The sequence below is a fragment of the Fringilla coelebs genome (genome assembly GCF_963513975.1).
Source record: "Fringilla coelebs genome assembly, chromosome: 3".
In the NCBI taxonomy this organism is placed as follows: Eukaryota; Metazoa; Chordata; class Aves; order Passeriformes; family Fringillidae; genus Fringilla; species Fringilla coelebs.
In genome coordinates, this window is record NC_140030.1 from 84,461,975 (window position 1) to 84,489,674 (window position 27,700).

The 27,700-nt window shown below is 39.2% G+C and overlaps 1 protein-coding gene across 1 annotated transcript in view; it reads left to right on the forward strand.

Annotated features, from left to right (window-relative positions):
• Positions 1 to 23,628, forward strand: part of ZFAND3 (zinc finger AN1-type containing 3) — a 137,978-nt gene extending 114,350 nt beyond the window's left edge. Inside the window, exons 6-7 of the mRNA XM_084202814.1 lie at positions 982 to 1,152; positions 18,081 to 23,628. Of these exons, the coding sequence (XP_084058940.1) occupies positions 982 to 1,152; positions 18,081 to 18,235 (326 nt within the window). The 3' untranslated portion in view covers positions 18,236 to 23,628. The remainder of the gene's footprint in view (positions 1 to 981; positions 1,153 to 18,080) is intronic.
• The last annotated feature ends 4,072 nt before the right edge of the window (positions 23,629 to 27,700 follow it).

Here is a 27,700-nt window from a genome sequence, read left to right on the forward strand (position 1 = left end):
TGTGAACAGATCTGGGAAGAGAAAACGTCTTGTCTGACCTGACTTGGATTGCAGAGCAGCAGATCCACTGAAATGTTGTGTCTCTGACATGCCACAAAAACAAGGCTTGGGCATCTCACTGTTCAGTCAGTAATGTGCATTCCGTGTGCTGCTCTAGAACCCTTGTCAGTACACTCTCCATTGTAAAAAAAAAAAAAAGAAAGGCTGAAAAAAAAAAAGGCACTAATCTACCTGAAGTAAGACTGTTGTAAACTTTAACTCCTAAAGGCTTTTCACACACCATTTTCTTACAAGCTGAAATTTATGAAGTTATTAATGCAAATAGTATTCTGACTAATACTTTAGAAATAGCTGGGCACTTGGAATTTATAGGATGTATGTACAGATCGTGCTTATTTTGTTTGGGGTTGTATTGTTGGTGTATACTAATTTACATTTAAATTGTTATCCATGTGGAAGGAGAGGGAAGCACGGTATGGTGCTTTCATGTACTGCCTTCAGTCATAAGAGATACAATTTACATGCTGTGCTTGAAAAATCCCCTTCCTGTCCAAGGAAGAAATAGGTCAAACCTGTGCTCAGTTGTTTTTCATCACTTCAGTCAGTTTGTGTGGGGACACCGAAGGCGGCACAGGGGAAAATAAATGAGATGACAGATGAAGCCTGCAATTGTTTAAGATGGTGTATGCTCTACATGTATCTCCATATGACCCAGCCAAGGCTGGAAGGAAGCTAATCAGTTCACTTTATACTCAGTATTGATAGCAGGAGGGGTTCTTATAGGGAACAAAGATAATTTGTCCTTTACTTGGTGCTCATTTCGGTTGTTAAGAGAACATGCATATGCAATAGGATGGGGGGGTATGACACTGCTTGGTGGTGGCCCCAGCTGAAAGCAGTATACCTTCAGTCTGTCTAAAGGGATGCCTCAGCAAGGAAATTCTAATATTTTTCCTAAAATATTTGTTGTGAATACAACAGATTCACAGTCGGAGAGTGAGGCTTCTCCTGTGAAACGGCCACGGCTACTGGATGACAGTAATGACAGGCCTGAAGAAACCAGTCGATCCAAACAGAAGAGTAGACGTCGATGCTTCCAGTGCCAAACAAAACTGGAACTAGTACAGCAGGAGCTGGGATCGTGTCGCTGTGGTGAGTACAGCTTGGCAGTAGCATCCGCCTTTCGAACGCAGCTGTGCTCAGGTCTGTGTCACGCATGGAAATACAGGGAACGCTTGTGTTTTTCACCTGGCAAAGGTGCTTTCAGCAGAAGCTATAGCTTCCATTAGTAGCAAAAAGTTATAATTCATTCCTCAAATTTCCCCTTTAAAACTTTGGCTTGGGTGTACTGCCTTGTCTCAAGAGATGGCAGGTATTAATGAATTCAGCTTCAGAAGTTCTCCTGGAGGCAGGAAGGACATCATACCCACTTGACAGGAGAAGAAGCACAAAGCACATCAATAAATATGCAGAGAAGGTTTCTATAGAGTGTAAAGGAACATAGGTCAGTAGCTGCTTCTGCATGTTATAATTACATAAATATTAAAAACTTAAATCTAAAACCTCCCTCTAACTGAAAATATTTTCATTCTCATGCTTAGTTTGTGTGGGGAAGACTTATTGTTCACCATACACTTAAAATCATCCAATTTGGCTTTTCCAAAGTTGATGACACTGTTCAGGTAGTTGAATTGAAGACAATAAACCCATGCAGGCAGCTAATTTGGGGTTTCATATTAAATGCAAATAATCTTTCTGAAACGATAATTAACATGACTAGATTCCAAAGGAGATGCTCTCTCCTTCATGGAACAATTGCATTCTTAACTGGTTTAAATGTGCTTGTTAGACCCAGTGATAATGGCATGTGGCAGTTTTACCTGCTAATTATTTTTTCATATAATCATGTATTGAAGGTTGCATTGAACTCTCTGACAGTGCTTTTATTGATACATTTGGAGAAGTTTGTTTCAGTTACTCCATTGTGTCTCAGGCAGGGGATAATTTCCAAAGGATCTGTGCAGATGATAGGTGCAATTCATGTTGCACCTGTGAAATAGAAAACCTTGTGTTAAAACCGTTATCTGGAGAGAAGGCATGTCCTGAGAGGAGAGGAAGGGTGGGCTAATGTAGTTACAAAGACAGTTAATCCTATACTGAATACCAAATGCCAAGTGAAGAGAAGCAATAGAAAGCTGCAAAGATTTTGGGTTATGCTTTGTTCTCTTCTTCAGCATCTGTCTGTCTTCAGGCTCTAGAGATCACTGTTGTGTTGGCTCTTTTGGACATGAGATAAGGCTTTGTTTTGATATTGAAGCCCTGGCATAGAACTTAGATTATCTGTGAAGCCACCAAACATGAAATCAAAAGCTGTAATGTTGAAATTCCTGTTATGGAAATCATGTGTCAGGATTCTTTGAAGTGTCTGGTAACATTTTTATCAAACTGAAGAAATTCAGGGCTGTCAATGACACATTTTGGTATGGCGCTTTCTGCTCAGCGTGGTAGAGGCAGGAATTTCTGCTCTTGGTCTGCTGTCGTCAAGTGTACAACAACTCAGGCTGCTCACAGGCACCTGACTGAAATAGCAGAATGGTCCCAGATACTGGGAGAGTTTGAATTTTGGGGTGGATTGGATAAATGATTGCTTAACCACTATGTAACATCATTAATCTTTCCTGCATTCTTCAATATTGGAGCTATGTAAGAGCAATTAAGTGGAAAACAATTTTTTAAAAGCCCTTTCATTGATCAGTAATTTTTTTAAAAATCATATAAGACCTGCCTTTTTTTTTTTTCTGTAAAGTGGATTACAGGTACATTTGGTTGGTTCCTCTCAAGTTTTTATGAAGTAGTTCCATAATTCAATACTGTTGTAATATAAATGTTGTAGGAATTATTCTTTCATTTTCTTCTACTGGATATATATAGCTTTATGGAAATACTTCGGTTAAAGTTCATAAAATGTGTTAATAAAACATGAATGTGAAAAAAATTCTGAATTTCTCAGCAATAAGTGAGGAGATGAAAATTTGCATTCCTGTATTACATCCTACACAGTTTATAGTTTGTATTATAAACATTTCTATTCTATACTTTTAATGAGAAAATAGAAGGCAGGAGTCTTATTTCCATGTGTCCAAGACAGCTGAAAAAGCTGGAAATCTTTGGTTTCTTTACAGTTAAAATATTTCATTAATAACTGTGTGCAGTAAAGGTGTGTTAGCTGTGCTGTGATGTGAATGTGGGCATACCCTGTGCCACTTACCTTTAATAGTCAGATTAATAACAAGCAAGACAACTGCTACCACTGAACCACACTGGGCACCTCAGCTTAACATCACCCAAACTGCTTTACCAATGATCAGCAGCATGTGTCTGGGAAGTTTCAAAGGTGCTGCCTGAGAAACCATTTTTGCTAGCTTGCCCTGCTGTCTGTAAAATTAGGTTGCTTTAGGTCATGAATGACAAGCCCATTCAAAAACCCTGAGAGGACATGTTGGAAATGCAGAACAAATCTGTCAAATTGTAATTTGTTTAAAATATTTCCTAAATCCACATGACTGGATTACACTTTTCTGTCCTAATGTGAAGCACAGGTAATTATTGTGGTCAGGTGGAGGTGATGAGATAGAATCAACTGGTGTAAAATAAGCACATACACTCTTCAAAAGTAATGGTCAGCATAGAACATTGTTTGATCTGAGTTTTGAACCACTGCTATTAAATTTTTAGCGTCTTAATCCTGAACTAAAGCGATGGGAAAAAATGGGGGAAACTCCTCCCAGTTTTAAACATTAAGAGAAAATCTGATATCAGGATCAATAAAAAGGCAGACAACATCTTCAGAATAATGAGTGTGTTTGCTTGGATGTAAGGAAAAAGGATTTAAAGCATAATAATGTTGATCCAAAGCTGTGTCTGAAACAGTCGTGTTAAAATCCAAATTCACTCCACAGACAAACAATTTAATTGTTTGCTGTTGCACATCTTCTTGTCCTAACGTTTAAAGTACTGGAAATCATCTTATTTTTTGATGATTTGTCTTGGTGAATCCTCCAGTGTGATTTTTAGTGAGACGTAGTGGAAAGGAAAATATATACATACTGAACAATGTTTTAATGTAGACGTATCTGCAAATACTGGGACTTGTCCAGCAAGGTACAGCCTTTTTGGAAAGGAGACCGAGTGACTGGTGCTTTACACCAGCTCAGAGATCTTTGGGAGGCTGCTGTATTGGCTCTCCTGTCTCCCGTAAGCCATGTCCAGAGGGACGTGATGCTGCTGAGCTCGTTCCCTTGACACTACATGGCATTTTAGACAGATTTGACAGTGCTGCAGGGCTTTGCTGTGAAGAACAACAATTCACTACTGAGAAGGGAGTTCCAGCAATTCAAACACAACATTTTTCAGATGTAGAAAGATTTGTTTGTTTTCATACACACATACTCTCAAGATCTTTTTTCATTCTTCTTCCGCTGTGTTCAAGTTACTAACTGCTGACAAGAAATTCACATCTCATAAATAATGCTTAAGAGCCATTGCTGTATAAATTGAATGTGTTATGAATTGTGATGGGCCTTTTTGTAGCATTCTACGCCCGGAGCAGGAAGAACAGAGGATGTCATTTTCATTAATTTCTAATGAGGTGCCAATTAAAGCTAAGGAAGGAACTCAGAAGGGAAGAGTCACAGAGCTCCCCTGAATCCTGTGCCCCGGGGCTGTCAAATGAGTGTGCTGCCAAGCCTCCTCTGAAAGTTCCAGTAAATTACAAACTCATCCAGAGCACACACAAGACAAATTCGGCTTCCCTTTGATCTTCAAAAGAGCAATTTGTAAGACGAGTTCTGAGCCTTTTCACACAGCAAACTGGGAGAAGTGATAGGAATTGTTAATTGCTGATGCACTTTGCAAGCTCCAGTGAGAAAGAGAAATTTTAAAATGAATTCTCATTTTGAGCTTCTGACAGGATAACCTTTGTATCAACACCACTAAAACAAAATCAGCTTCCTGTGCAGTGTTTGTAAGTGACAGTAACAGTAGGCAAGTCCTGCAGACAGCGGTGTTCTGTAGTTTGGGCTGGATGGCCCTTCCAATAGTTCAGTGTCTTACAATGGATAATGACTGTACTGAAATAATTTTTATTTAATATTAAATTTAGGAGTCAGTTTTATCATCAAAGAATTGTAGGAATCACATTCTTCAAGTTACACTCTGTTACAGCATTTCTGCAAGCAGTCTAAAATCAATTGCCTTGATCTGAAAAGGAAGTTGTTGCCTCAGTGGTGTCATAATTGGGTGGTTACCAGAGAGTTGGTTCAAAACTGGGGGCACTGAATGTGAGTGGAAGTAGCTATAAAACACAGACAGAGTTCTGGAAATGTATTGTAAAAAAGGCAGGTTGATGAGTTGCAAATAACACTATCAATTTCTAGGCCTGCCCTTAACTGCTTGACTAGATGTATATTGCTACTAAGTAAAGTTATATACAGTTTTAAAAAATACTGAGCTGTAAACTTTTAATCTATAGAAATTATTTGCACAGACAGCAAAACTTAATTTTATGGAAGAGATTTACAGTATACAGTAAAAAGCAGTTCTGGTAGCACTAGGTCTGTGGTACCAAGCCACCACACAGAAGTCCGTAGTGATCTTGTTGTTGGAATTGCATGAGAAATATGATCCACTTCTAGTCAGCAGTTAAAGAAAAATTAGTGTAGTGTGCCAGGTTGGCAGCAGCTTTTGTGTAGAACACTTTGGTGTTTGTTGGTCACAACCTTATGGGTGCCTGTACCTCAGACTCCACCTGCTTCTTGGCATTGGGGTGGCTGAGATAATGGGCCCTGCAAAGCAAGCCAGGCTGTAGCTTCCAGCAGCAGTGCCCTTTCTTTGTGTGCTTCTCAGATAGGAATTATAATGTCTTTCCTGTTCTTGAGCCAGAGGAGGTATTTGAGAGAGCAGGAAGACATTGAAACCTTCCAGCTTGATCACACTCGAAAAATAATTGCTCAGTCATGTTGTGTTCTGATCAAACACTTGCTAGCCATATTTCTTGCCTGTGTAGACAAGAAAGCTTTTCTTGGAATTTTACTGGCCTAGGTTATGTTGTAAGAAGCTACAATTTCCTGGAATGCATCTGGCCTAACAGCTGTGCACTCGCTGCTGCTCTTGGGGGAGGCTGCTGTGAGCACTAACCTCAGGCAGAGGTGAAGGCACAATGTGGTGGTTTGCTAATTTGTGAGATGTTGGCAAGTACTGATGTTTGTCTGCTTTTTGATTGGAAGGGATGCAGTTCACAAGTGGCCTCTACAGCAGTAAGACTGAGCCAGGAAACAAGAGTCAAGCTTTGCAACTCAGCCAGAGAGCCACTTCGGGGTGCTGAGCACCTGGAATTGAGGGTGAAGCACATGGCCCACCACAGCCTGCTCCTTTAGAAAGGCATAAATTTCCTTCCTAGTTACTGTGCTTATTTTTTCACATCCCTGTTTTTCATTTAGTTCTGTATAAATCTATAACAATCTGTTGAAGTTCTTTTCTTGGTGTTACTGTTGGTTTGTTTTGTTTTGGTCTAAGCACAGGGATAGGAGGGAGAGAAAAACAGACTCCTGTCAAGGACCAGCAGAAACAAAATACATCCACACAGAAGAGACTGTACTTAGAGATAAAATGGAAGCAAGTCTCATTGTCATTGAGTAATCAAAAAAGTGGAAGAAAAGCAGCTGCAGATTCTTAACTTGGATAACAGAACTGCTGGTCCATAAACAAAGGAGATGAAGCACTTTGTTTGGATTGTGCCAAAATAAATTTGGAGTGATTTGATTTACTCAGTTAGTTTAGAAATAATCTTCAGAAAGGCAGGAGAAAAGAAACAAATTTGAATAGATAAGCTGCTCCATCTTTATACAAAGTTGTCAAACATGTATTGAAACTAATGTTTCTCTTAAAACCTGGTCAAATATTAAATCATAGTTCCATTTCCATGGAAACTTTTTCTGTGGAGGAGAATTTGTAATGGTGCTGGTTAATTCACTTTCTAGATGGATAAGGTTTATCTGGTTCAAGCCAAAATGGCTTCAGGGCATGATTATGTCTTGGTATAACAGATGTACTTCCATTGATTAAGATGAAATATGCACAGTGCTTCTGGAGAATATGAGTCAGCCAGTTCAGTAAGAAGTATTAAAATAAATCTTATTAGTGACTGGTTACTACAGCCCTGGCAAGTCTGTAAGATGTGCCACAGTGAGCTGTCTTGTGTTGGCTGTTCTCCTAAGGGAGTTGCTCCCAGAACAGTTCTTTTGCTTCAGCCATTTCAGGAATGTCCAGCATGTTACCTTATATTTCTGCAAGTATTAAAAAAATACCCAACAAAACACAAAGTCTATTGAAGTTTGAGCTTGAACTCAGAGGGAGGGGTTTGTTTTGTTGTATTTTATGAAGATGTTATTCCAAGACTCCAGTTTAATTGATGGGGAATAGGAGCTGTTAACTCCTGTTAATGTTGGTTTTTCTGACTAACATGTTTTCTGAAAGTTGTGGAAATGAAGAAGTAGTTGATTAATTGGTGCATCATAGACTCCAAGTGTAGGACCCAGAAAAATGCTTTAGTGTAGGTTTCAGAAAAGCTGTCCGCAACTTTAAAAGTGTTAATGGAGTTCATGCTCCTTTTAATTAGGAATCATGAAATACTGTTTGAAGAGGCTCCAGTATAATTCTCCAGCTTGTTCAATTAACAAGGGTTTCTTACAGGATGTGCTGATTTTGATTTCTTCCATTGTGCTACCAAAGGTTTTGCAGTGTTGATTTAGTAATGTGTACTGAGCCTGTTCCTTACCTTCCTGTAGTCCCGATCAGTCCATGTAATTGAAATGGGCTGCTCATCTCTTAAGTCCCCAAGTTCTCCTTAAGTAAAACAAATTAGGCTGTTCCTTCTAAAAACAAAAAGTAGTTTTATTTTGACATAACTGATGTGGTAAGTCCATCAGTATATAACCTTTTGGGGGTTTTCAAATGGAAACTGCAGTACTGGGTGAAAAATCAGCATTTTGGAAGCGTGTCACATTAAATCTCTTCCTTACATACCTGTATTGTAGTTACAGAAGAATGAAGTGCATCCATAAAGTTAAAGATTATGCAGTTTTTTAATTGTCCTGTATGCACAAGAGACACATGGCCTAGTGAACTTGAACATAAAAATATATCTGAGACTATCTTATATCTTTTCCAGTACCTTAGGAAGTATTTGCTCAGTCTCAGAGTAATTTTTTTCTTATGAAAAAAGGACAGATAAGTCCCCCTTAAAAATGATTCAAACATGTTTGTCCATATGTTAACAAACAGCTGTACACAGAAGTACTGATTCTACTAGTATTTGATACTTGAAGTAGACACAGAAGGCCCAAAAATATGCCATCATAATCTGCTGAATCCTGAAGGAACATTACCAGCTAGTTAACTGACCACAAGGTAAGGCTTAGGTAGGGAGGAATGTGAATTTTGTTGATGAAAGGCTAAGATGTTGACAGAAAGAAGTGGGGAAAAAACATAGCCACAACTGCTGCACCAGAACTGGGAGGAGAAAAAGGATAATTGAAAGGAATTGTCTAAATTTGCTTGAGAAGTCAGAATTCTTTCCAGGAGCTAGAGTATTTTTCCCTTAAGGAGTGCCCTTTAATAAAATCTTATCTTAGAGAAAAATACCAGCTGTAGTCCTAAATTGCATAATTCTGTTATAAGAAGGTGTTAAAGGTAGGTACTGAGACTTGAGACTACTTAATGTGGATGTTCTAAGGGTATTGATGTCCTAATGAAATGGCATTAAGGTCAGTGTGCATGAGTTTTCACAAAAGTAAAAAGAATAGTATTAATCTGTGTCAGGGCCTTTTAGTATTAAGTATTACTGACCTTGGAGGAAAGTTTCAAGAGCTGAGAAACTGCATCATGGATATTATAATCACATATGAATATTCAGTAAGTTTTTAAAGATAATATATTTATTTACTGGATCTTTATACGTATTGAAATGCAGATGCTTACAGAGGTGTTCAGGGTTGTTAAACATTCCCAAGTTGATGAAAGTGTTGCAAGTTACAGGCACAAGTCATGTATGGGGGTCCTGCCATTTTCTGAACAAGCAGGAGCCAGGAATGTTTTGTGAGTCTACACCAAAAGATTTTTAAAAAAAGGGAATAGTGGTAGTGTACATTGCTCTAAGCATTTATTTTCCTTTGTGGTGTAAATGGGACTTCTGAATGGAGTTCTATTTTCCTGTGATTAGAAGAAGAATTACTCTTAACACAGATTGCAAGAGGCTACAGTAACAGAAGACTTTCATGGAGCAGGTGTAATCTAAGAGACCCTGAACAGAAGGTGTAAATAAGGAATGAAGACATAAAACACATTTTATGTAGGTTTAAAAGAAGTAGAGCTGTTTCTCTCTTGTTTGGCCAGCAAGCCTAGCTGCTCTCAGACTGTAGATCACTATGGTGCAACCATTAGGAAGCTACTGAAGCCCAGGGCATAAGTAATACAACTCAGGGCATAGACTGAAAGTCAAACCTGGAATTGTATTCAGCATGTGATGAAGTCAAAATGCATGCAGAATCCAGGAGAACTGTTACAATTAATGCCACGCATACTGGGTGTTAGTACAGACCCTTTCATTATTCATTCCAGTTCTTTATTAGTAGCCTTATCTTTCCTGCATTTTCATTGGGCTAAACAAAATTACACACATACATTATTGAATCACTAGGTATTGCTTGCTATTTTAATTAACTTTCTGGGAACACTTCACCTTTTAATTAAATCCTCAGCTTCTGGGTGAAGTGTATAAGCTCAGGTGGGTTTGGTGTGGAGACTTCTAGAAGTACTAAAGCTCACACAGCTCTTTTTAAAGTGTTAAATATTGCACAAGTCCCAGCTCTGACCTTAGGAGAGCTCTGTCATCCACCTGCCATTTCTCAGGACACTTTAATTAAGGTTTCACACCACTCAAATCTAGAGAGTCTACAGCTCAAATCTAAGTATGTTGAGTAGGAAACAAATGCCTCTTGATAAGCTGGTATAACCCATGCAAGACCTAATTGTATAGCAGTACTAACATTTGTGATAGTGTCACCCATTAGTGGGAGTTACCTCTACTTCATTAGCTGCCTTGGACACTAGGAGGCCTTTTTGACATAATTCTGCTTTTTTACTGTGCATTCTGTTCTTTGCATTCATTTTCCCACATAACCTTGTGAAACTAGGAATGATTTGGGAGGTGCAATATTATTTCACTGTGTTCTTGGTCGTGCAAATGTGGCAATGAATATTCCTTTTACAAGTGTAGCAGTGATACTAATTCCTCTTGAATGTGCCATTGCAAAATCACACAATTGTTTAAATAAGGAAAATCTTCACCTACCTAAAGTCTAAACTTTTAATTTTGAACCTTACTTTTCCCTTCCTTCAAATAAGTTAATCATTGATGTTCACTGATACCTCACTTGATGCTGTAAGTTGTTTGGAGCAAAATGGTTTCTCCAAAAATTCTCTTGTTAAATTAAAGTTTAACCAGTTTTTGTTGTTTGGGGCTTTTTTCCCTGCCTTTGTGTTTCAACAATCGCACAAGTCTTTGGTGAAAAATGTTTCTTCCAGTTATATTAACAGATTACTTGACAAATTAAAATGCTAATTTCTGGGAAGTTGCATCCTTTGTCACAGATGAACTGGGACCAGAGCCCAGTTCTGCAGAGATTACACAAGAGCAGTATCCCAACAGTCGTGGTGGTTGGAGAGTGAGTTTGTGGTGTCACAGCCGCTGCTTGTGCCTGACTGCTATGGGTGAAAGCTGAGACCAAAAACCAGGGGCAGTGTATGAGGTCAGAAGGGGAGCCTAGAGATGCCATTGTCACCACTGTGTAAGTCAGGGACCTCTGAGGCCTCTGAAGCAGTTTAGAAGGGAGTATTGATTGCATGGTGAATCTGTGGGAGTAATCCTGGACCTGAATTGTTCTGATAGTCTGTCCCCAGTAGATAATAGCCTTAACTTACAAAATCCATTGTGGGTGAAGAAGTTGTGATGTGGAAGTCTTTACTCTCAAATGCATGAGTTCTGTACAGCAAGAAAAATATCTGGTCCAAATCAAATTATTTCACCACTGTGTTCTTCTGGTACATGATGAAACTGGGACACCGTCTTGACTAGAGACCTGCAGTACTCAGTCAGACCTGACCCATAGCAAACATTTGTTAATGGCGGCTTACTATTACAAAGTAATATGTGTTGTATTTATGACTTTGATTCATTAGGGATTATTTGAAATTCAGAAATAATTTCCTGAAAACCTCAGCTCTGTTCCTAAACATTTTCTCTACTTCTCTGGGATTAGTGTTTACTACAGCAAAAGTAAGAATTGAGACTAGAGGAGTGCCATACCTTAATTTTTTCCACTCCAAATACAATGTCTTCCAAGAAACAGGAGGAAACTTTGAGTTGTTCTTCTTAGTTCCAAAGACAAGGAATAGAATAGGGCCTTGTGTAGAACATCATTAAGAATTCTTGATCCCAAAAATTCCCCTAAACAGCAGCACATGCTCTGTCCTGAAGTGATATGAATTCTCTATTCAAAATTTGTCACGTTCAATGTAGAAAAAATAGTTTGACATCTTTCTGTGCAAGTAGTCAGATAAATAGGAAACTGTATTTGAAATTAGCATGAATTGGGATAAAACATATTTTGTTTGCAGGGTCTCCACAGTGCCAAACTGCATCTCTTGTGTGCTTCCTAAAGCAGCTTCCCAGGCTTATGATCTTAAAGAAAATAGACAGAAAGCAACTTTGAAATACAGGTTATACGTGACCAAACTTGGAAATACAGTCTTTTCCTTGCAGTTGAAAGAATTCTTGCAGAATCTTTACCCATACCTGTCCAGTGGCTGTTACAGTATTATGTCCTCTCTCTTTGGTATACAACTTCTTCTGTGGGCAGTCCTTTCCACAAATGCTTTTTCTGTCTCTAATGCAGATAGATACACATTGCTTTACCCTCTTTATGACAGAGAGCAAAATAGAGGAAGAATAGAAAAAAAAATTCTTACTTCTTTCTTTTCTCCTAAGTATAAAACCAGCAGTAGAAATACAAAATGAATCTGTAGGATCTTATGAGCAGTCTTTTGTAGGACCAGAGATATCACAGACCTATATGCTTCCAGCATGAAACCTGAGATTATCACTGACTGAGAGCAGGATGGAAGTCCCAGGGTGCCCATCCAGTCCCAGGGACAGATTGCCAGAGTAAAAGAAAAATTCTAAGGTGTCTTTACTTTTCCTCTCTGATTCAGCTATTGATCATTTTGGTAGTTGTGAGTAGGTATCAATGATCTGTATGAAGAAGAAAATACTGTAAATTAAGTTGCAGGGATCATAGCAAATGGTTAGAAAAATAAGTTAATAGGAAAAGTACACTTCATCCTCCTGTATGTTTTGTGAACCTTTTACAGCTGTGTGCTTTTTGTGAAGATTCATGCAACTGAAGTGCTTTGAGAGGGCAGCACTTAAGACAATGTGCATTGATATTTAGAGACTTCTAACTTTGAGCACCTAGAGGTTAACACTCCCCATCCACTCAATTTGGAGTGGAAATGATAGAAAGGACTACCTCAATTTTGTGGAATTTTAATAAATACATCTATCTGGTTAAAAAGCTTCATCATACTGTGGCATGCTCCTCTTTCCCCTTGGAAACAAATGACAAGATTCCCAGCCAAGTTACTCTGAGATACTTATCACTTCGCAAAGTCCATGTCAACTTGCAAAGCTGGGAAAGAGAAACAGAAGAGTTTAGTTCACTTATTTCCAAAACCTCGTTGTTTAGCTTGGTGGGATTTGGTTCAGTTATACAGAAAATGTCAGTAAACCTGAAATTTCCTTGAGTTGTGTAATGAAAGTTGACAATGCTAGTGCAGAGCATTTCCACAGAACAGAGAGGAGAGATAATTAGAGTAGATGCAAGAATGGAGCTGTCTAAAGGAGAATAATAGCAGATACCAGCAGACTGGAATATATTTCTGTTGCCTAGTGCAGTGCGTACAAGCTGCCTTGGAAGCGTTGCCTGGCTGGGCTGTAGCGCAAGGTCCGGTCTTTCCATTACCGCGTGTTCTTGCTAAATAGCCTGCAGAACACAGGGGAGCAAGCTGGGTCATCCTGCAGTTCTCAGGTGCTGAAGCCTTTAGGATCTTGCTTTGTGTCTTGGTAGCTATTTGTTCTACTCTTGCATTCATTTCTTACCTATTTCATGTCAAAAAAAAAACCAAAAAAAATTTCCTTCCCATACTTACTTATTAATAGTTTTATTGTTGGTATAATTTGCAGCACGTCAAATCATCTTTCCAGTTGGAAGGGATATGGGGGAAATGCATAAATGTTGGTTTGGGGTTAATGGTGTGCAGTTGTTCTGAACAGTGCAGCAGCATGAGCTGATCCTCTCTGCTGGCCCATCTGCCTGGTTTGGCTGTGCTATGTGATAGCCTGCAGATATGTTCATTGCTTAAAGAGATAGATATTAAAATCTGTTCTTGAACAGAAACCTGCTTGTAGACTCAGGCAATACCTTGTTAGATAATACACCTTCGGTGTAGTTAGTTTTCTTCTAACCTTACACAGTTTACTTCTAACCTTTGGTAGAGAATTTTTGCAGTATCTTCAACTCTTAAGTCACAAGGTATTTTTAAATTCTGTTTGAACATCTGTTGATTAAAATTTCAAATTTGCAAGAGAAGTAAAATATCTTGTGAAGAATGTGAAGTCAAAGCACACAGCACAGAATTATGTCTGTGTCATTACTAGGACTGCTTTTGAATAGGCTTTATATAGGGCTCTATACAAACATAGGGTTTTTTATTAAATAAAATTTGGAAATGGTGTAAGCTGCAAGTTCTGACAGTTCTGAACTTCTGCCTTTTGACTTGGGAATGAAAATTATAAATACTGTCCTAGGGGATAGGTAAGATGATTTTTAAGTATCAGAAGCTCAGGGTTTTATGGTAAAGTTGACTTCACTTTCTTTTACCTACCAGTGGGAGTTTCTTTGAGTGTATCAAAAGGGGTCACTGTAGCATAGAAGGCTAAACCTTCAGAGCAGCTGGTGCCTGCAATGAAAGGATAAATGTCTAGAGTGAACAATTAAGATGATTGATGGTACTTGATAATGAAGGGCTTTGCCTTTCCATGTCAGCATTGATACTTGAACGGCTCAGCTTTCAGAAACTCAAAAATGTACCAGGGCTCTTGAGTGTAGAAATGAAGAAAAGGCAATTGTTTTTCATTACCCACACACAGCGTACTGTAGGTCTGTGATGACTCTCTGGTGTGGAATATGGAAGCCTGTTCTGTTCTCTGTTCTCTCCAATATCCCTTTCCCATCAGGTTCCTCAGGAATGATGAAGGCAGTTTCATAGTTGCTGGTGTGCAGTCTTGGGCTTCCTTTGAGTGACTGCTCTTTAAGGCAGGGATGGTGCTCTGCTTTGTGGCTTTAGCCATTTTTGCTCTGGTGATGAAATGGAAGTGATTTTTTTTAATGATGTATTGTGTAGAAGTTTCTGTGGTGCTCAGAGGAGCTCAAATGTTTTGAGGCACTACATAATGTTTTTCCAAGATGTTTGCATTAGAGACCTGAGGAGTGGGTGATTCATAGTTTACTTCTAACATCAGAAAACAATTGCAGAGCTGTGAGATGTATTATTACATTTACTAGATTGAAATCTTCTGCTCTGGGAGTGGAAGTCTGGCATGTTTTAGGTTGATGACTTGGGCAAATGAACTTCAGTTGGCAGATGGATTCCCTTTTGCAGTGCTCTTTACACTAGCAGAAAAGTTATTTATTTTGTCTTTTAGTTATAGTGTGCTAAAAGAAGCGTTTCTGCAGAAAATTCCTTTAAGAGACACAACCTGTGTTTGATACCATCCCATAATGAACTTAACAGCATATACACTGCAGGAGTTTTCATTTATCTAACCTACTTTGTAACCACAGAAGCAGAGTTCTCAGGAGAAAAGGTTTCACCTCTAAATATGGATTGGCATTAAGGATCAAAATACAGATGCATCTATTGGCCTTCTGCCCCAGCACATACAAGTCAGTAATGGAACTTCTGTAAAATCTCATGGCCTTGATGCAACTCAGGCACTTGTGCACGTGCAGACCACAGAGTGTCCATTCTGATTTTCAAACCACTGAAGAAAAAAGGAATGAATACTAGTAATAACCTAATTGAATATACCCACTCTGAACTAATGAAAAAATGTTCAGAACTAATGTCACTCAATTAGTTGCTGAATAACAATGTTTTAGAGGCATTTAAATTTTAAATAAAACCTACAAAAAACCAAGTTCCAATCTTTAAAGTGATTTCAGCATTTGTAGCAATGAGACTAAAGATCTGAATTCTCTTTTTGGAAATAGAGCTTCCAGGAGATCTGCATTGCTAATTCAACCAGAATAAGACCAGTTCCTTGAATCAGCCAATATATGCAGAACTATTTTTGTAACATTCAGAATGAGCTTGGGTATTCTTTCATTAGATACTATCTGTTCTAATTAGCAGTACATATTTAAATATATATATATGCATATATTAATAACAGGTCTAGATCATTTAGTTGCTGAAATTAGACATACTATTCCCATACTCTGGGGAAAATGAAAATCACCTGCCATTCTTTTGTGGACAGTTACTGAAACTTTGTTCAAGATTGCATTAAAAAATCCTTGATGAAGAGAAAAAAAATAATGTGTCATGTGGAATAAATATAGTGTACAGTACAGAACAGATTTTCCTGTATGAAAACAGGTGCTCTACAAAGAAATAAAAGGTGTTCAAAAATGAAATAGAGATCAGGCAGAGCAGAGGATAGATTGTATTGGCAGGGTAGAAAGGAACATCATGAAGCTGTGCTGGTCTGCATGAGGCTTTGTAGAAGGGGAAGAAATGGGGCAATTGAAAGGTCATGTTCAAAAGTGATAAATAATGTGGCCTATGTACTTCCTTACTACATTTACAGAATTGTCAAAGGGTCTTGGTGAAGCAGTGCAGAAAATGGTATAAATTTTCAAGACCTCTTTTCAGTAACATTAGATGGCATTTCTACATACACTTTTAAACATTTGGAAAGGATCTGTAAAACTGCCAGGATTTAAAACCAGTTTTTATTTAGAAGGGGCTGATACACCTCCTGCCCAGTCCATATCTTCGTGGTGTCTTGCATCTGCTTCTTAGACATTCACTGCAGATAAGATGATGAACTTGATTTTTGAGCTCATCCAGGTAGGTATTTATGATTCTTGTAACTGCAGTGGACATTGGTTCTGCAATTTGGTATCTTATTTCAAGAAATAAGGGAGGCCTTCAGACCCTGCTTCCTGCGAGAGAGAACTGGGTGAAATGCCTCTTCAGTGTTGGCACTATACTCTAGTCCAGGGATATTTTCATTTTAACAATCAGACCTTGAATTTTTGGCACCTCAGGAAAGATATTTGTCACATTTGAGTGTGGTATGACCCAGACTGAGATTGAAGTGGAGGTGATGATCACAAGGGGTGAGATACTTATCAATTCAAGCTGCTTGTTTCCATACATATTTCTGAATTGTACATGCCAATGCAGAAAACTTGACTTTTTGGCTTTGTTCCTAGAAATGGGTTTCAAAGCCACACACAGATAATAGCTATGTCTTTTCATAGCCTGGTGCTACTGAAACAAAGAGCAAAGATAAATCAATTTTTCTTCACTTTTTAAAAATAATTCCATGTATGACACTTTTCCCCTCTCTGTTTTCTTGACAATCACTCTAATATACAGGTAGCAAGTTATTCTTTCCTGCAATTGATATTTTATAATCCAGGAACTTAAATTACTTCACATACATATTCTCACACATGCGTGTGTGTGTGTATACATGCACAAAGCACTCTCCCAATCATTCCCTCACTTATTTTTATCCTTTTCCATCTCTCTAATGTTATAATTTTGTGGGTTGAATATCTTTTGAGCATTTAGGGAGCAGCAGTAGTGTAAAGCTTTCAAGTAAGAGGCAGAGTGTTACTCTTTGCACCATCAGGCAGGAAAAATATCCCAGCACTGGCAATATTACATGAACCATCCTTGGTTTTGTATGGAGTGGACTGGTGAGTCCTGTATCTGTGTGACTTCTCCCTCCCAGAGCATCTACTGCTATTTAACATTCATTTTGGAGGTGGGAAATTTAAGGCAGTTTCTTTACTGTTACAAAGTGTTAGGGACAAAGAAGGAAAAAGCTGATTTCTTTTGTAGACAAGAAAGTGGTGGCTATGGCAGATGCCCTCCTCACCTGCAGGGAAAAGTGTTGGCACGTTTCTAAGTCACGTGCTCCCTGGAAAGCTGAGTAACATTGAGGAGCTTTAGACAGAGACAATAACCTCAACTTCTCAGCTACAGAGCAGAGTGATGTGGCATGCCACGTCCCTGTGTCAAATGCCTGTTCACCCCTGTGGTTAGTGTCAGAATGGTTCATAGGGAGAAGCAGGACAGCGAAGGTTCAATGAACTCTCCTGCCGTCACTGCCAACACTGGCAGTGAGGAGGAAGAAAGGTGCTTAAATTTAACAGTTCTGACTTGAAAATCTGCTTGGAAGCTCACCCTAGAGTACCACAGGCATGGGTTTCAGAAACAACAAAGTCCACTCAAAAGTAGGAAAGATTTCAGCAAAGGTTTGGGATTAAAACCCAAAAGCATTAGCTTTAATACTATGTAGACATACGCAGCCTAGATGATTTTGGAGGTTTCCTGTATAAGATGAGAGAGAGGATGGCAAAAAAACCCCCACAAATCTCATATGACTTGAGCTTTGGGATTGTGTTGATAAATTCTCAACAAAAGGCAGTAAATGATCTATTATTCATTACCCTGTAAGAAAATAAGTAAAAGCTTGAAAGTGGTGTGAATTTTTGAGAACTGAGTAATGCCCCAGTAGACGGGGGGGGGGTTACTCACTTGTGGCTCAGGTGAGATGCCACCTCTGTAAGCAGTCCCTAACTGTGTCTCTTGTCTCCCTCTGGCAGGTTACGTGTTCTGCATGTTGCACCGCCTGCCCGAACAGCACGACTGCACGTTCGACCACATGGGCCGCGGGCGCGAGGAGGCCATCATGAAAATGGTGAAACTGGATCGGAAAGTAGGGAGATCTTGCCAACGCATTGGCGAAGGATGTTCCTGAGTGCAAGACTGCAACCAAATGCTGTTCTCTTAGTTCACTAATGTTAGCCTTATTTAGGACAAAGTCAGCCAGACACCTTGTACTAGGCAAGTTTCAGACTACAGCCAATCAGTTTCCTTCCTTTAGCCAACCGTCCTGGTACTGTAGTTTAGGGATTGATGGTGGTTGAAATCGATCTCTGGCTGGTTACTAAGGTGCCTGCTAGCCACCGTATAAAAATAAAACATGAAGAAATATTATTTTTGAGTATGGCTAGTGGATTTAAACAAAGCAAGAAAAATCCAAAGGCTTCTGTTATTGCTGGAGTCACTCTAAAAGCCTTATGCTGGAAACATTCCAGCTGCAGAGTTAAAATAAATAGTTGTATAGAAGCTGGTGTAAAAGTTTGCTATGCACATGGCTTTCGGACAAACTGTTTAATGTGCAGCCTTTCACCTCTTCACTGCTACTGAATCCTGAGGAGGTGAAATACTACTCGGAGCAGCAACTGCAGCTGCTTAAGCCCAGAAGACCTGACTGGTCACTCGTGCCTTCATCGCATGTGGCTTTTGAGTTAGGCAGTGTCACCAGCATCAGGGATTCTGTTGGGGTAGGAACACCTTTCCGGTTCTTCCCAGGAAGCCAAAAAGAAAGGGGGACAGAGATTCTTATGAAAAATTTTTATATGTATCTTACTATAAAGAACCTATCAGGGTTTTTTTTCCTTCTTTTTTTTCTTTCTTCTCTGTTAAATTATGATCTCTCTTTAAAGCCAACTCCATCCTGGAGCAGTAAATGGTGCATAACTTTTTACATGGCATCCACAGAGATTCTACGCATTGTGTGAACAGATTCCACATACCTTGAGCAGTGCAGCCATTCCCACTGGTCGAAACCTGATTGGCTCTTGTTTGCCTTTTGCTAAGTGCAGGTATCTGATAATTGATCAAATAAGGCTAATTCACAGCACAGTAGCCATGGCTGGATTCTACAGACTGACTTTCTGTAGCTAGACTTACATATTGGGGAAAAAAGGACATTTTGTAGCAAACAGAATTGAGTAACAGTATTGGGGAACAACCTGTAAAACAAACACCCTTTGTCAGAATGAGTTCGTGTTCCTCACGTTCAGAGTGTCAATGAGATAATCAAAGGGGCTCCACCACAGCCCGCCTTCTATGCAGCTGAACGTGCCCAGGAAAATCCCTGCCCACAAAGTGAGTATAGCAAGTGGATGTGAAAAGCATGACCTGGATCTGGTTAGAGCCTTGGTTCTGTGTTACGGTGTGTCACGCTGAGCTGAGCCGAGCCGAGCCGCACCAGCTTTGCCACTTCGGAAACATAAAAGCAAACACCATAACCGGGCTGTCTCCTGCTGCACACAGGGCTTCTGCAGGTAAAAATGAGTCGTGCTGATGTCGCCCAGCTTAATCCTGAATGAGTTTAACTTCACGGTCGATTAGTAAGTTATTAACAAGTGGTACATTTGTAAGAAAACCTGAGGGAGGGATCGACTTTGTCTGATCTTCAAATACTGGGCAGATGTGAAACATTGGGGGTGAAGTAACCTGTCACTTGGAAAACCCCAGCTTGTATGAGTCATCCTCCATTCTACTTGTTACAGGTAATTAACTCCTTATAGGCCAAATTATACTGTTACTTTGGTAGCCAGTTAGGAACATTTAACAATTAGACAACTAATTAAAAAAAGAATACATATATATATATACATACATATATATATATATGTCTCTCCACACACACACTCAGCATCTGACTGTATTAGCATTAACCATGAAGCAAATCAGAAGTGTCCCATCATTCTAAATGCAAGCTGTCTGGAAAGCAAGCTGTTTTTTTTTTTCCTTGTTCTTATTCAAGAATATGAACCAGCAGCAAAAGCTTCTGTAATGGGCTGCATTTCCAGGAAGTGGTCCTGGTGACAGGGACTGTCCAAGGATATTATTTACATTTGCCATGAGGAGTTTAAAAAAAACATGGATTTTGGCGGCTGCTGTGATACGCACTTTCTTTTCCTACAAAATCCTATCCTAGCATTTGATGGGCATTCTGATTGATACACAAGACTCTTCTGCATTAATACTGAAGATGCTATTTTGTTCCTCCTTAATATTCTCTTTAATCTCGTTACAAGTGCACAGACGGTTTCAAGGTGGCTCTTGAGAGGACACTACTTAAAGTTCATGTGAATTATGGACAATGTTCACTTTAAACAAAAAAGTTGGGGAGGGGGTTGTTCCTTTGCAGTATCTGTTCTGTGAAGTTTGTTAAACGTAAAGAAAGCTTAAGTTCTTGTATCTTAAAAGAAGATCTTATTTAACCCTTTTGTGTTCTAGATTTACTTACACATGTAGCCTAGAGCTCAGTTTTAGTTTAACATTGTGAAAATATTAAAAGAATCTTGTAACTTTATTCTTTTTCCTCATGCTAAAAAAAAATTAAACCAATCAGATTAAAGTTTGAAGTCCTTTCTGCCTATTCCAACAGGTCTTGCTATTTTGCACCATTTCTACTGTAAATTCATGTAAGAAATACAAACGGGGAAAAGACCAAGGTTAGGTCAGTAACTTCAAGCTGAATTTACAGTTGGTGAAGGGTGGACAGGAATATCTGCAGGTTTGGAAGGGAAGGATAGTATTTCTGCTGGGTTTGAATTAAGGGATTTGTTTTGTAAGCAGATCTGCTGTAGCCAGTTTGGTCCATTTAACTTTGAGGTTAGATACAGTAATCAAAGGAATAAGAAGCATGCTCTTCAAGTCAAATGCATACTGCACACTGTATCACTGGCACTCAAATGTCTTAAATGTTCCTTCATGCACTTTGACAGCTTCACCTAGAGTGGCTGTATTCCAAATGAGAATGAGCTATATTCATAATGGATAGAGGAATAACTATTGTTTCTTAAACATCTAGATGCTAAAAATGCAAGGCTAATTAAAAACCCCATAATTTACTGTATTAGAGGGAGAGAGAATGTCTAATTAATCATTTTAAAAAAATCTGAAAATCGTTTGGAATTGAAATTGTGCTTGATTCATGGGTCACGTTCACCCATTTTTTTTCCCTCAAATTCCTGTGGTACTTTAAATTATAAAACTGCATGATTCTCTAACAAGATGGCTATGTTCTAGTAAAGGTAAGTTACATAAAACAGCTCTGCTTTCCATCCAGTTTCAAACCTGGGTCTAGGTGTGAGACAGGGCTTCTAGGAAAAATAAGACTTGCCTGGGAATGTTGCTGTGTACCTGTTCTGTTTTGAGGCGACTCCATGTCTTGACTGAGCAGCAGCACATCTGTAACCCGAGGTACCTGAGAATATGAACTGCTCTTCAGTAGTGCAAAGGAAACACCCTGAAAAGAGTCCTGGTGCAATTCCAGCAATCCAGAAGTTATATTAGCTGCTGTTATCAACTCAATGCTAGGTGATAAATACATTCAAAACTTAAATTTTGCATGACTTTTCTTTTGGACAAATTGCAATCCCCTGGCCTAGTGAATACAATGTCCTCTTTATATTTGGCTTTGTACTCTCTGTGGTGTTCAGTTCATTGTGTAATCAGAGGTTCCTTCTGTGATTATGCTACATCTTAGATATGAATCCCTAGGGGATAAGAACACCTTTTTTTTTTTTTTTTTTTTTTAAATCTTACAATGATTATTTCAGTACAAAAACTCACCAGGGAGGAAAACTGATATTAACTGTGTCATAAAAATACAGATTTTACAATAGACTTCCAGAAGTATACCAGTGTAATATCTGACAGCACCTGTCCTCAGAGTTGATGTGTAGACAGTTAAGTGCCCTGACAAATTGTAGTAACATTCTCTTTGTTGTATTGTAGTTACTGATATCGTCCATCACCAGAGGAACAGCCAAGAGAAGGTCTAAGCAAAGTAATCCCTTAATGTAACAATGAGCTTGCAGCCAGTTCACGCTCAAAATAAATTCTTATTCTCCTGGAAACCAATGGAAACATTTAAGACTGCACTTTTTAAAATTAACTACATTTATTGGTACCAGATGTTTATCTCATTACTCAAATACATGATTTGAATTCTTCATAAAGAACAAAAATAATAGATCTGGTTCAACACAAAGGCTGTGGTGGCAGGAGCTGCTGTGTAAGGATGTAGCTTTAGTATAACCATTTCATAAGATAATGGTTAGTTAAGGCTGTGTCTGTACATACATTAGTACAGAAGGCTCACAGTGAAAAAAGAGCGCGTAAGACTAAACTGCTCAAAGGTATTTGCAGTGCACATTTTACATGGTGAACTGGTGCAATAATGGGCTTTATTTCTCACTATCAGCAGCTGTTTTGGGAGAACAAACATCACTGCTGCTGGAAAGAGCTACTCTTAAATAATGTTCCTGATATACATCAGTGAGAAGGACTCTTCATCTTCATTAATTTTTCCTTTTTGTTGAAGGCAGTCAGCATGTGCAGCTGGGCATTTGAAAGTATTTCTGCTTGAGTGTTCCTCTTTTTGGCTTTTCAGTATTCCCCACTGAAAAAAAGCATCAACTTCATTGTTCTTACAAGTCCCTGCACATTAGTGCAAGCAGATTAAAATACAGGTGTTGGTCTACAGAAGTGATGACCTCCTTGTATTTTACTGCAGTGGCAGCCTCTTTCTTCAGTTAACTGAAATATTTACTGTTCTGGATTTTGGACTGTGAGGTTTTTGAACTTCAGTTCTGTGAGTCTGTTCACAAACATCTTCCCATAAACTCTGCGTGCTTCATCTTCCATTCTGAAGTCGAGTAAGGAAAAAACAAGGCATGAAAACAGGAGGCACAGGATGGCTAAGTGACAAATGCTTAGTGACCACATCTACCTTTCTCTTCAAGTCAGATTGGATCATAGAATAGCAAAGAAGCAGGTAATTACTTGCCAAACAGCACCATTTTTTTCACTTGGTACTACAGAAAACCATCTTGCTTTATGTTTGTGACTATACCTGTGTAGAGTTTGTCTGAGTCAGTTCTGCAACAGATGTTATTATGCAAAGAAATGAAACAGCACCGTCATAATAGGAAAACATTTTTGATGGATTATTTAGTAATAACTACATATTTTGCTACTGGACCTTCCTGTTTTGCAATATGCTGCTATTTTCTTTGGAAGAAAAACAAGCAGAACTTTATAAGACTAACTGTAAATTATTTCAGATTCAATAAGTGCATCTGAAGCATTAGGAAGAGATTACTAAAATTATATATAGTTTTTAAAGACTATGATGATGATGATGACTGCATCCTCTAACAAAAGGGTTTTGTTCTTCACATAGTAGCAAGCGTTGATGGCAATGGTTTTAACCATAAGCAGAATGTTCCTTTCTGCTAGGTTTGTGCAAAACCAATAACATGCAGTAGGATGCTCTGAGTTAATAACTTGTAGCACGGTGCACTGACTGTGTAAGTAATGAGAATAAAATTATAGAGACCTACTCCTGTCTGTGGCTCTCCCTTCACACGAAAGGACAGGTAACACTGTTTCCTTGTTGCTTAGTCCCCTTTGTTCTTTTCTGAGTTGCAGAAGACACTTTCCTTCCCTCTACCAGCATGCTCAAGGAGGATGGAAAACCAAATTCTAACTAAAGGTTATTTAGAAAAAAAAAAAAGTTGACTTCTCTGATGGCAAAGTATTGAAGTTATATGGATATCAGAGATGCAACTCCAGAAGGAGCTCTCCTTAGGGTTTCTGGAAGGAACAACTGAAAATTTTGGAGTGTCTTTATCTTTGCAGAATGTTTAGGATCTCTTTGACTCAAAAAGCTAATCCTAATAAAATCCTAAAATATAAAGAAAAGCACAGCATTTTATCTTCATTTGAAAGGGGCCTGCATGATCAGCACTGCTGCCTTAAGCCAGCTCAATGAAAGGTTCATTGTTGATTCCTGAAATACTCAGTCTCATCTCCCTGCTTTTCAAAGGAGCACATAAATGCAAGACTCTTAGAGGAGGGAGGGAAGAGTGTGAGCTAAAGCTAAGCTAAATTCATTCTTTTTCATTCTAGCTATAATTTGTCTTTTTTCCCCCACCTCCTCCTTCTGCCGAGTTTATACAACATTTGCTTTAGATTCCTGGAAGTTTCAGCTACACCAGTTTCTGGAAAAGTCTTTTAACACGCTGCATTTAGCAGCAGCTTGAGGAAGATGATGAGCTCAAGTAGGTTAAAATGAAAATTAATCACTGTTGGCTAGCACAACTCTTGTCCACACCAGCTGTTAAAAGGATGGTTGCCTAGAAATGTTTCAGCTCATCCTCCTGTATGAGCTTTGCATCATTTGGGTAGACTGTCATGTGCACAGCAGCCAGAGGTGTGACCTTTGTCCTGTCTACAAGCAGACTTTACCCTGCATTACACACACCCACCCCGCCATCTCTATAGATAGAAACACTCACCAGATAAGCTTCAGTTAGTTAGAAATTCTACAGCTATACACCTATTTTCAAGTCACTCTATATACTCCTTGTTTTCTCCTTTTGCTTGGTCTTAGGTCTTGTCAAAAATAATAGTTCCACATGTATTTCCTGTACATAGACCTATATACACTCAAATCTTCTGGGACATCAAATGGCTGTAGCAGAATGATGCTGCTGGAATAAGCCAGCTTTTACTTTCTGCACACCCACATGTGTATTATCAGTCCTTGTCTGGCTTGTGTTCTGGGGAAAAGTAGCTTGTCCCCATATCTCAATTTGCCTATTTAATAGCAACTGCAGTTAAATTATTGTCAACTACTATAGACTTGGTCCTGGAACCACCATCATGTTCATTTACAATTCCACTAAGAACACTCCCCTCGAGCAGGTGGGAGGCTTGAGTGACTGCCAGCAGTTCTGATCTTTCTCCATAGTGGGTGTCCCACTGTCCTGGGGCACAGAGCTCTGAGGGATGATGGGAGTGTGCACCTGTGCAGGATCAGCAAGGTGATGCTGATTATATTCCACCTGCTACTTAACAGAAATAATTAGCCCCTGAGGCAGCAACTCCTGCTAAGTTACTGGGAACAGGTAAATATGTGCTATTTGAAACTTACTGTCCAATAAATATCTATTTATCAGCCTGTTTCAGCACCCCTGCCAGCCTTCATTTCTTGATTTGCTGTGATTTCCATAAGCTTTTCTCCATCATCCCTTTTGCAAATTCCCCCTCATCAACTACGATGCCCACTCTTACATCAAATTGTCATGCTCAGAGACAGAGTCTGTGTGAAGACAACAGGAGATGTGCTCACATATCTAAACGTGCTGGGTCTTGTATTGCCATCTGCAATGAAAACATAGTTTTCAAATGTTAGATTGCTGCTCTTTAGTATATTAAGCTCCTAGAGTTTTAATACACTGTAGCAAATAGCATTAATAAGGCTGTGTTCTACTTCCAATTCAACCCTTCCTCCTTGCTCTTAACTCTGGACTTTCTCCATCTGAGGAACCTTAGGCTAGCTTGATATTGCAGCCACTGGAGATACACAGGCAGTGTTTAATAGCACCTCTGCAAGTACCAAATACCCATCCAGACCAAGAATAAAAAATTGTCTCATTGTTCTGCTTTAGCTCTTTCTTCCTCTTGTTAACCCAGTATTGTTATTCTGTGGATAAAATATAAAGCTATCATTCATTTGCCAAGTAATGCTAAACATTTTTCAATCACAGCGATTGCTTTAAGATTTTTAGCATGTGGTTGATACTGTGGGTTTGTTTGGTTTCTTTACACCAAGCTTCATGAAGACGAGTGTTTACTGAAACAGGCAGATCTGACTGACAGAAACCACACATCAAGCAGACCTGAGTCAAAACTTAACATGAATCAGAAGCAGTTCCTTGTCTTTGCTGTTCTCCATGTAGAGAATAAAGGTAAAGCCAACTCTGCTGCCTCAGCTGCACAGCCTGTGCCAGTGCTCCCCTGGCTGGCAGCTGGAGCTATGCTCTGTGCTGTGCCCCAGACCCTGAAAGGAGTCACAGAACCATCACCCATGAGTCCCTGAAGGCAGTCAAGCTGTACATTGTACCTCCTCTTTCTAAACGTGCTTGTTCCACAAAACAATGAAATTGTTTATGAAGAGATGTGATGTACTAAACAAGACAATGCTGACCTGCAATTGAATTGTGCATTCCAGCGTGGCTTTCTCTCAGCAGCTTTTGGCTGGTAGCAGTAAGGTGGGTAAGGAACTTCAACAAGCCTATGGAATTTAAATTGCTCCACAGGAACTGAAACAAATGTTAGGCCTTATGGAGTCTGCATGCATCCAGCAAGGCAGAAAGATTAATGCTTTTATTTCACACCGGCCCTGATTCAGTCACTTAACACCAACACAGATCAGTTTCCCTCAGCCAACATTCAGCATCTTTCTAGAGTAAAGGCAAGGAGGATCAATCATTTTGAGAGCAGTCCACAGATAAAACATATCAGAGTTAAATATCTACTATAAGGATTACACAGTTTAGTGTAAAGCATGCCAAAATAGAATTCTAATACTGCAGTGCGTTTCAAATACAACACTACATTTCTGATTTCTCAGAAAGCTCCATGTGAGCTGAGATTGGGGAATTAACAGCAGAAAAAACCAAAAGGCAATAGGCTTCCCACACTATATAATTCTTCACGGTAAGACAGTCTGACCCTTGCTGTTCTTACTGTTTATGGATTTCTTCGTGTAATTTTCTGTTTGAGAGAGCTTAACGGTGAATTACAGTTTGTGGATACTGTGTAATTCCATTGCCAGATAACTGCTGCTCCAAGTGTGTGAGAAGAATGAAAGCATTAAGTCTTTGAATGTCTAGTTTTTATCCTTGGCTAAGAGCTTGATCCCCTAAATACTGGAAAAAAAGGCAAATTTAAAGGACCAAATTTTCTCAAGGAGCCTGTGTAAACTTTGCGCACAGATTCCATCAGCATGTTAATTGAGAGCTGCCAGGTAAACAGTCTTCAGTTTAAAAAAAGCCTCAGTGACACAGTGATTCACTCACGTCAGCCAGAGGCACATTCTTCACACCATGCTTCTGTCCCATATGAATTATCCGTGACTACTGGGGCCCTGCCTGTGCCAGCACAGCCGCACAAACAGTACAAGCTTTGCACGCCAACTCTCACAGTCCACAAAGGCAGCTGAACTTCAAAGGTTTGCAACAGATAACGGGTTTATACAATGCTGCTCCAACCGGCCTTTGTTTTACTTCTCTGCTGGCACGTAGGTCTTACGGAGAAGTGTAACAAATGCCTTTGTTTTGCGAGGTGCCAAGCCAACTAAGACTTGAACACTGCACATAACCATCCCCAAAATAAAAAGGTGTCACTCTTGCGCCGAGGTTGGGGTAGGAACAGTCGAGAGGCAGGATCGCAGAAAGGCAAAGAAGGCTTTATTCAAAAGAACTGTGTGATTTTTATAGAGTGGTACGATAGATTCTATTCTATTGGCTAACTAACAGAAACATCTTCCTCACGCACTGTCTTTGAG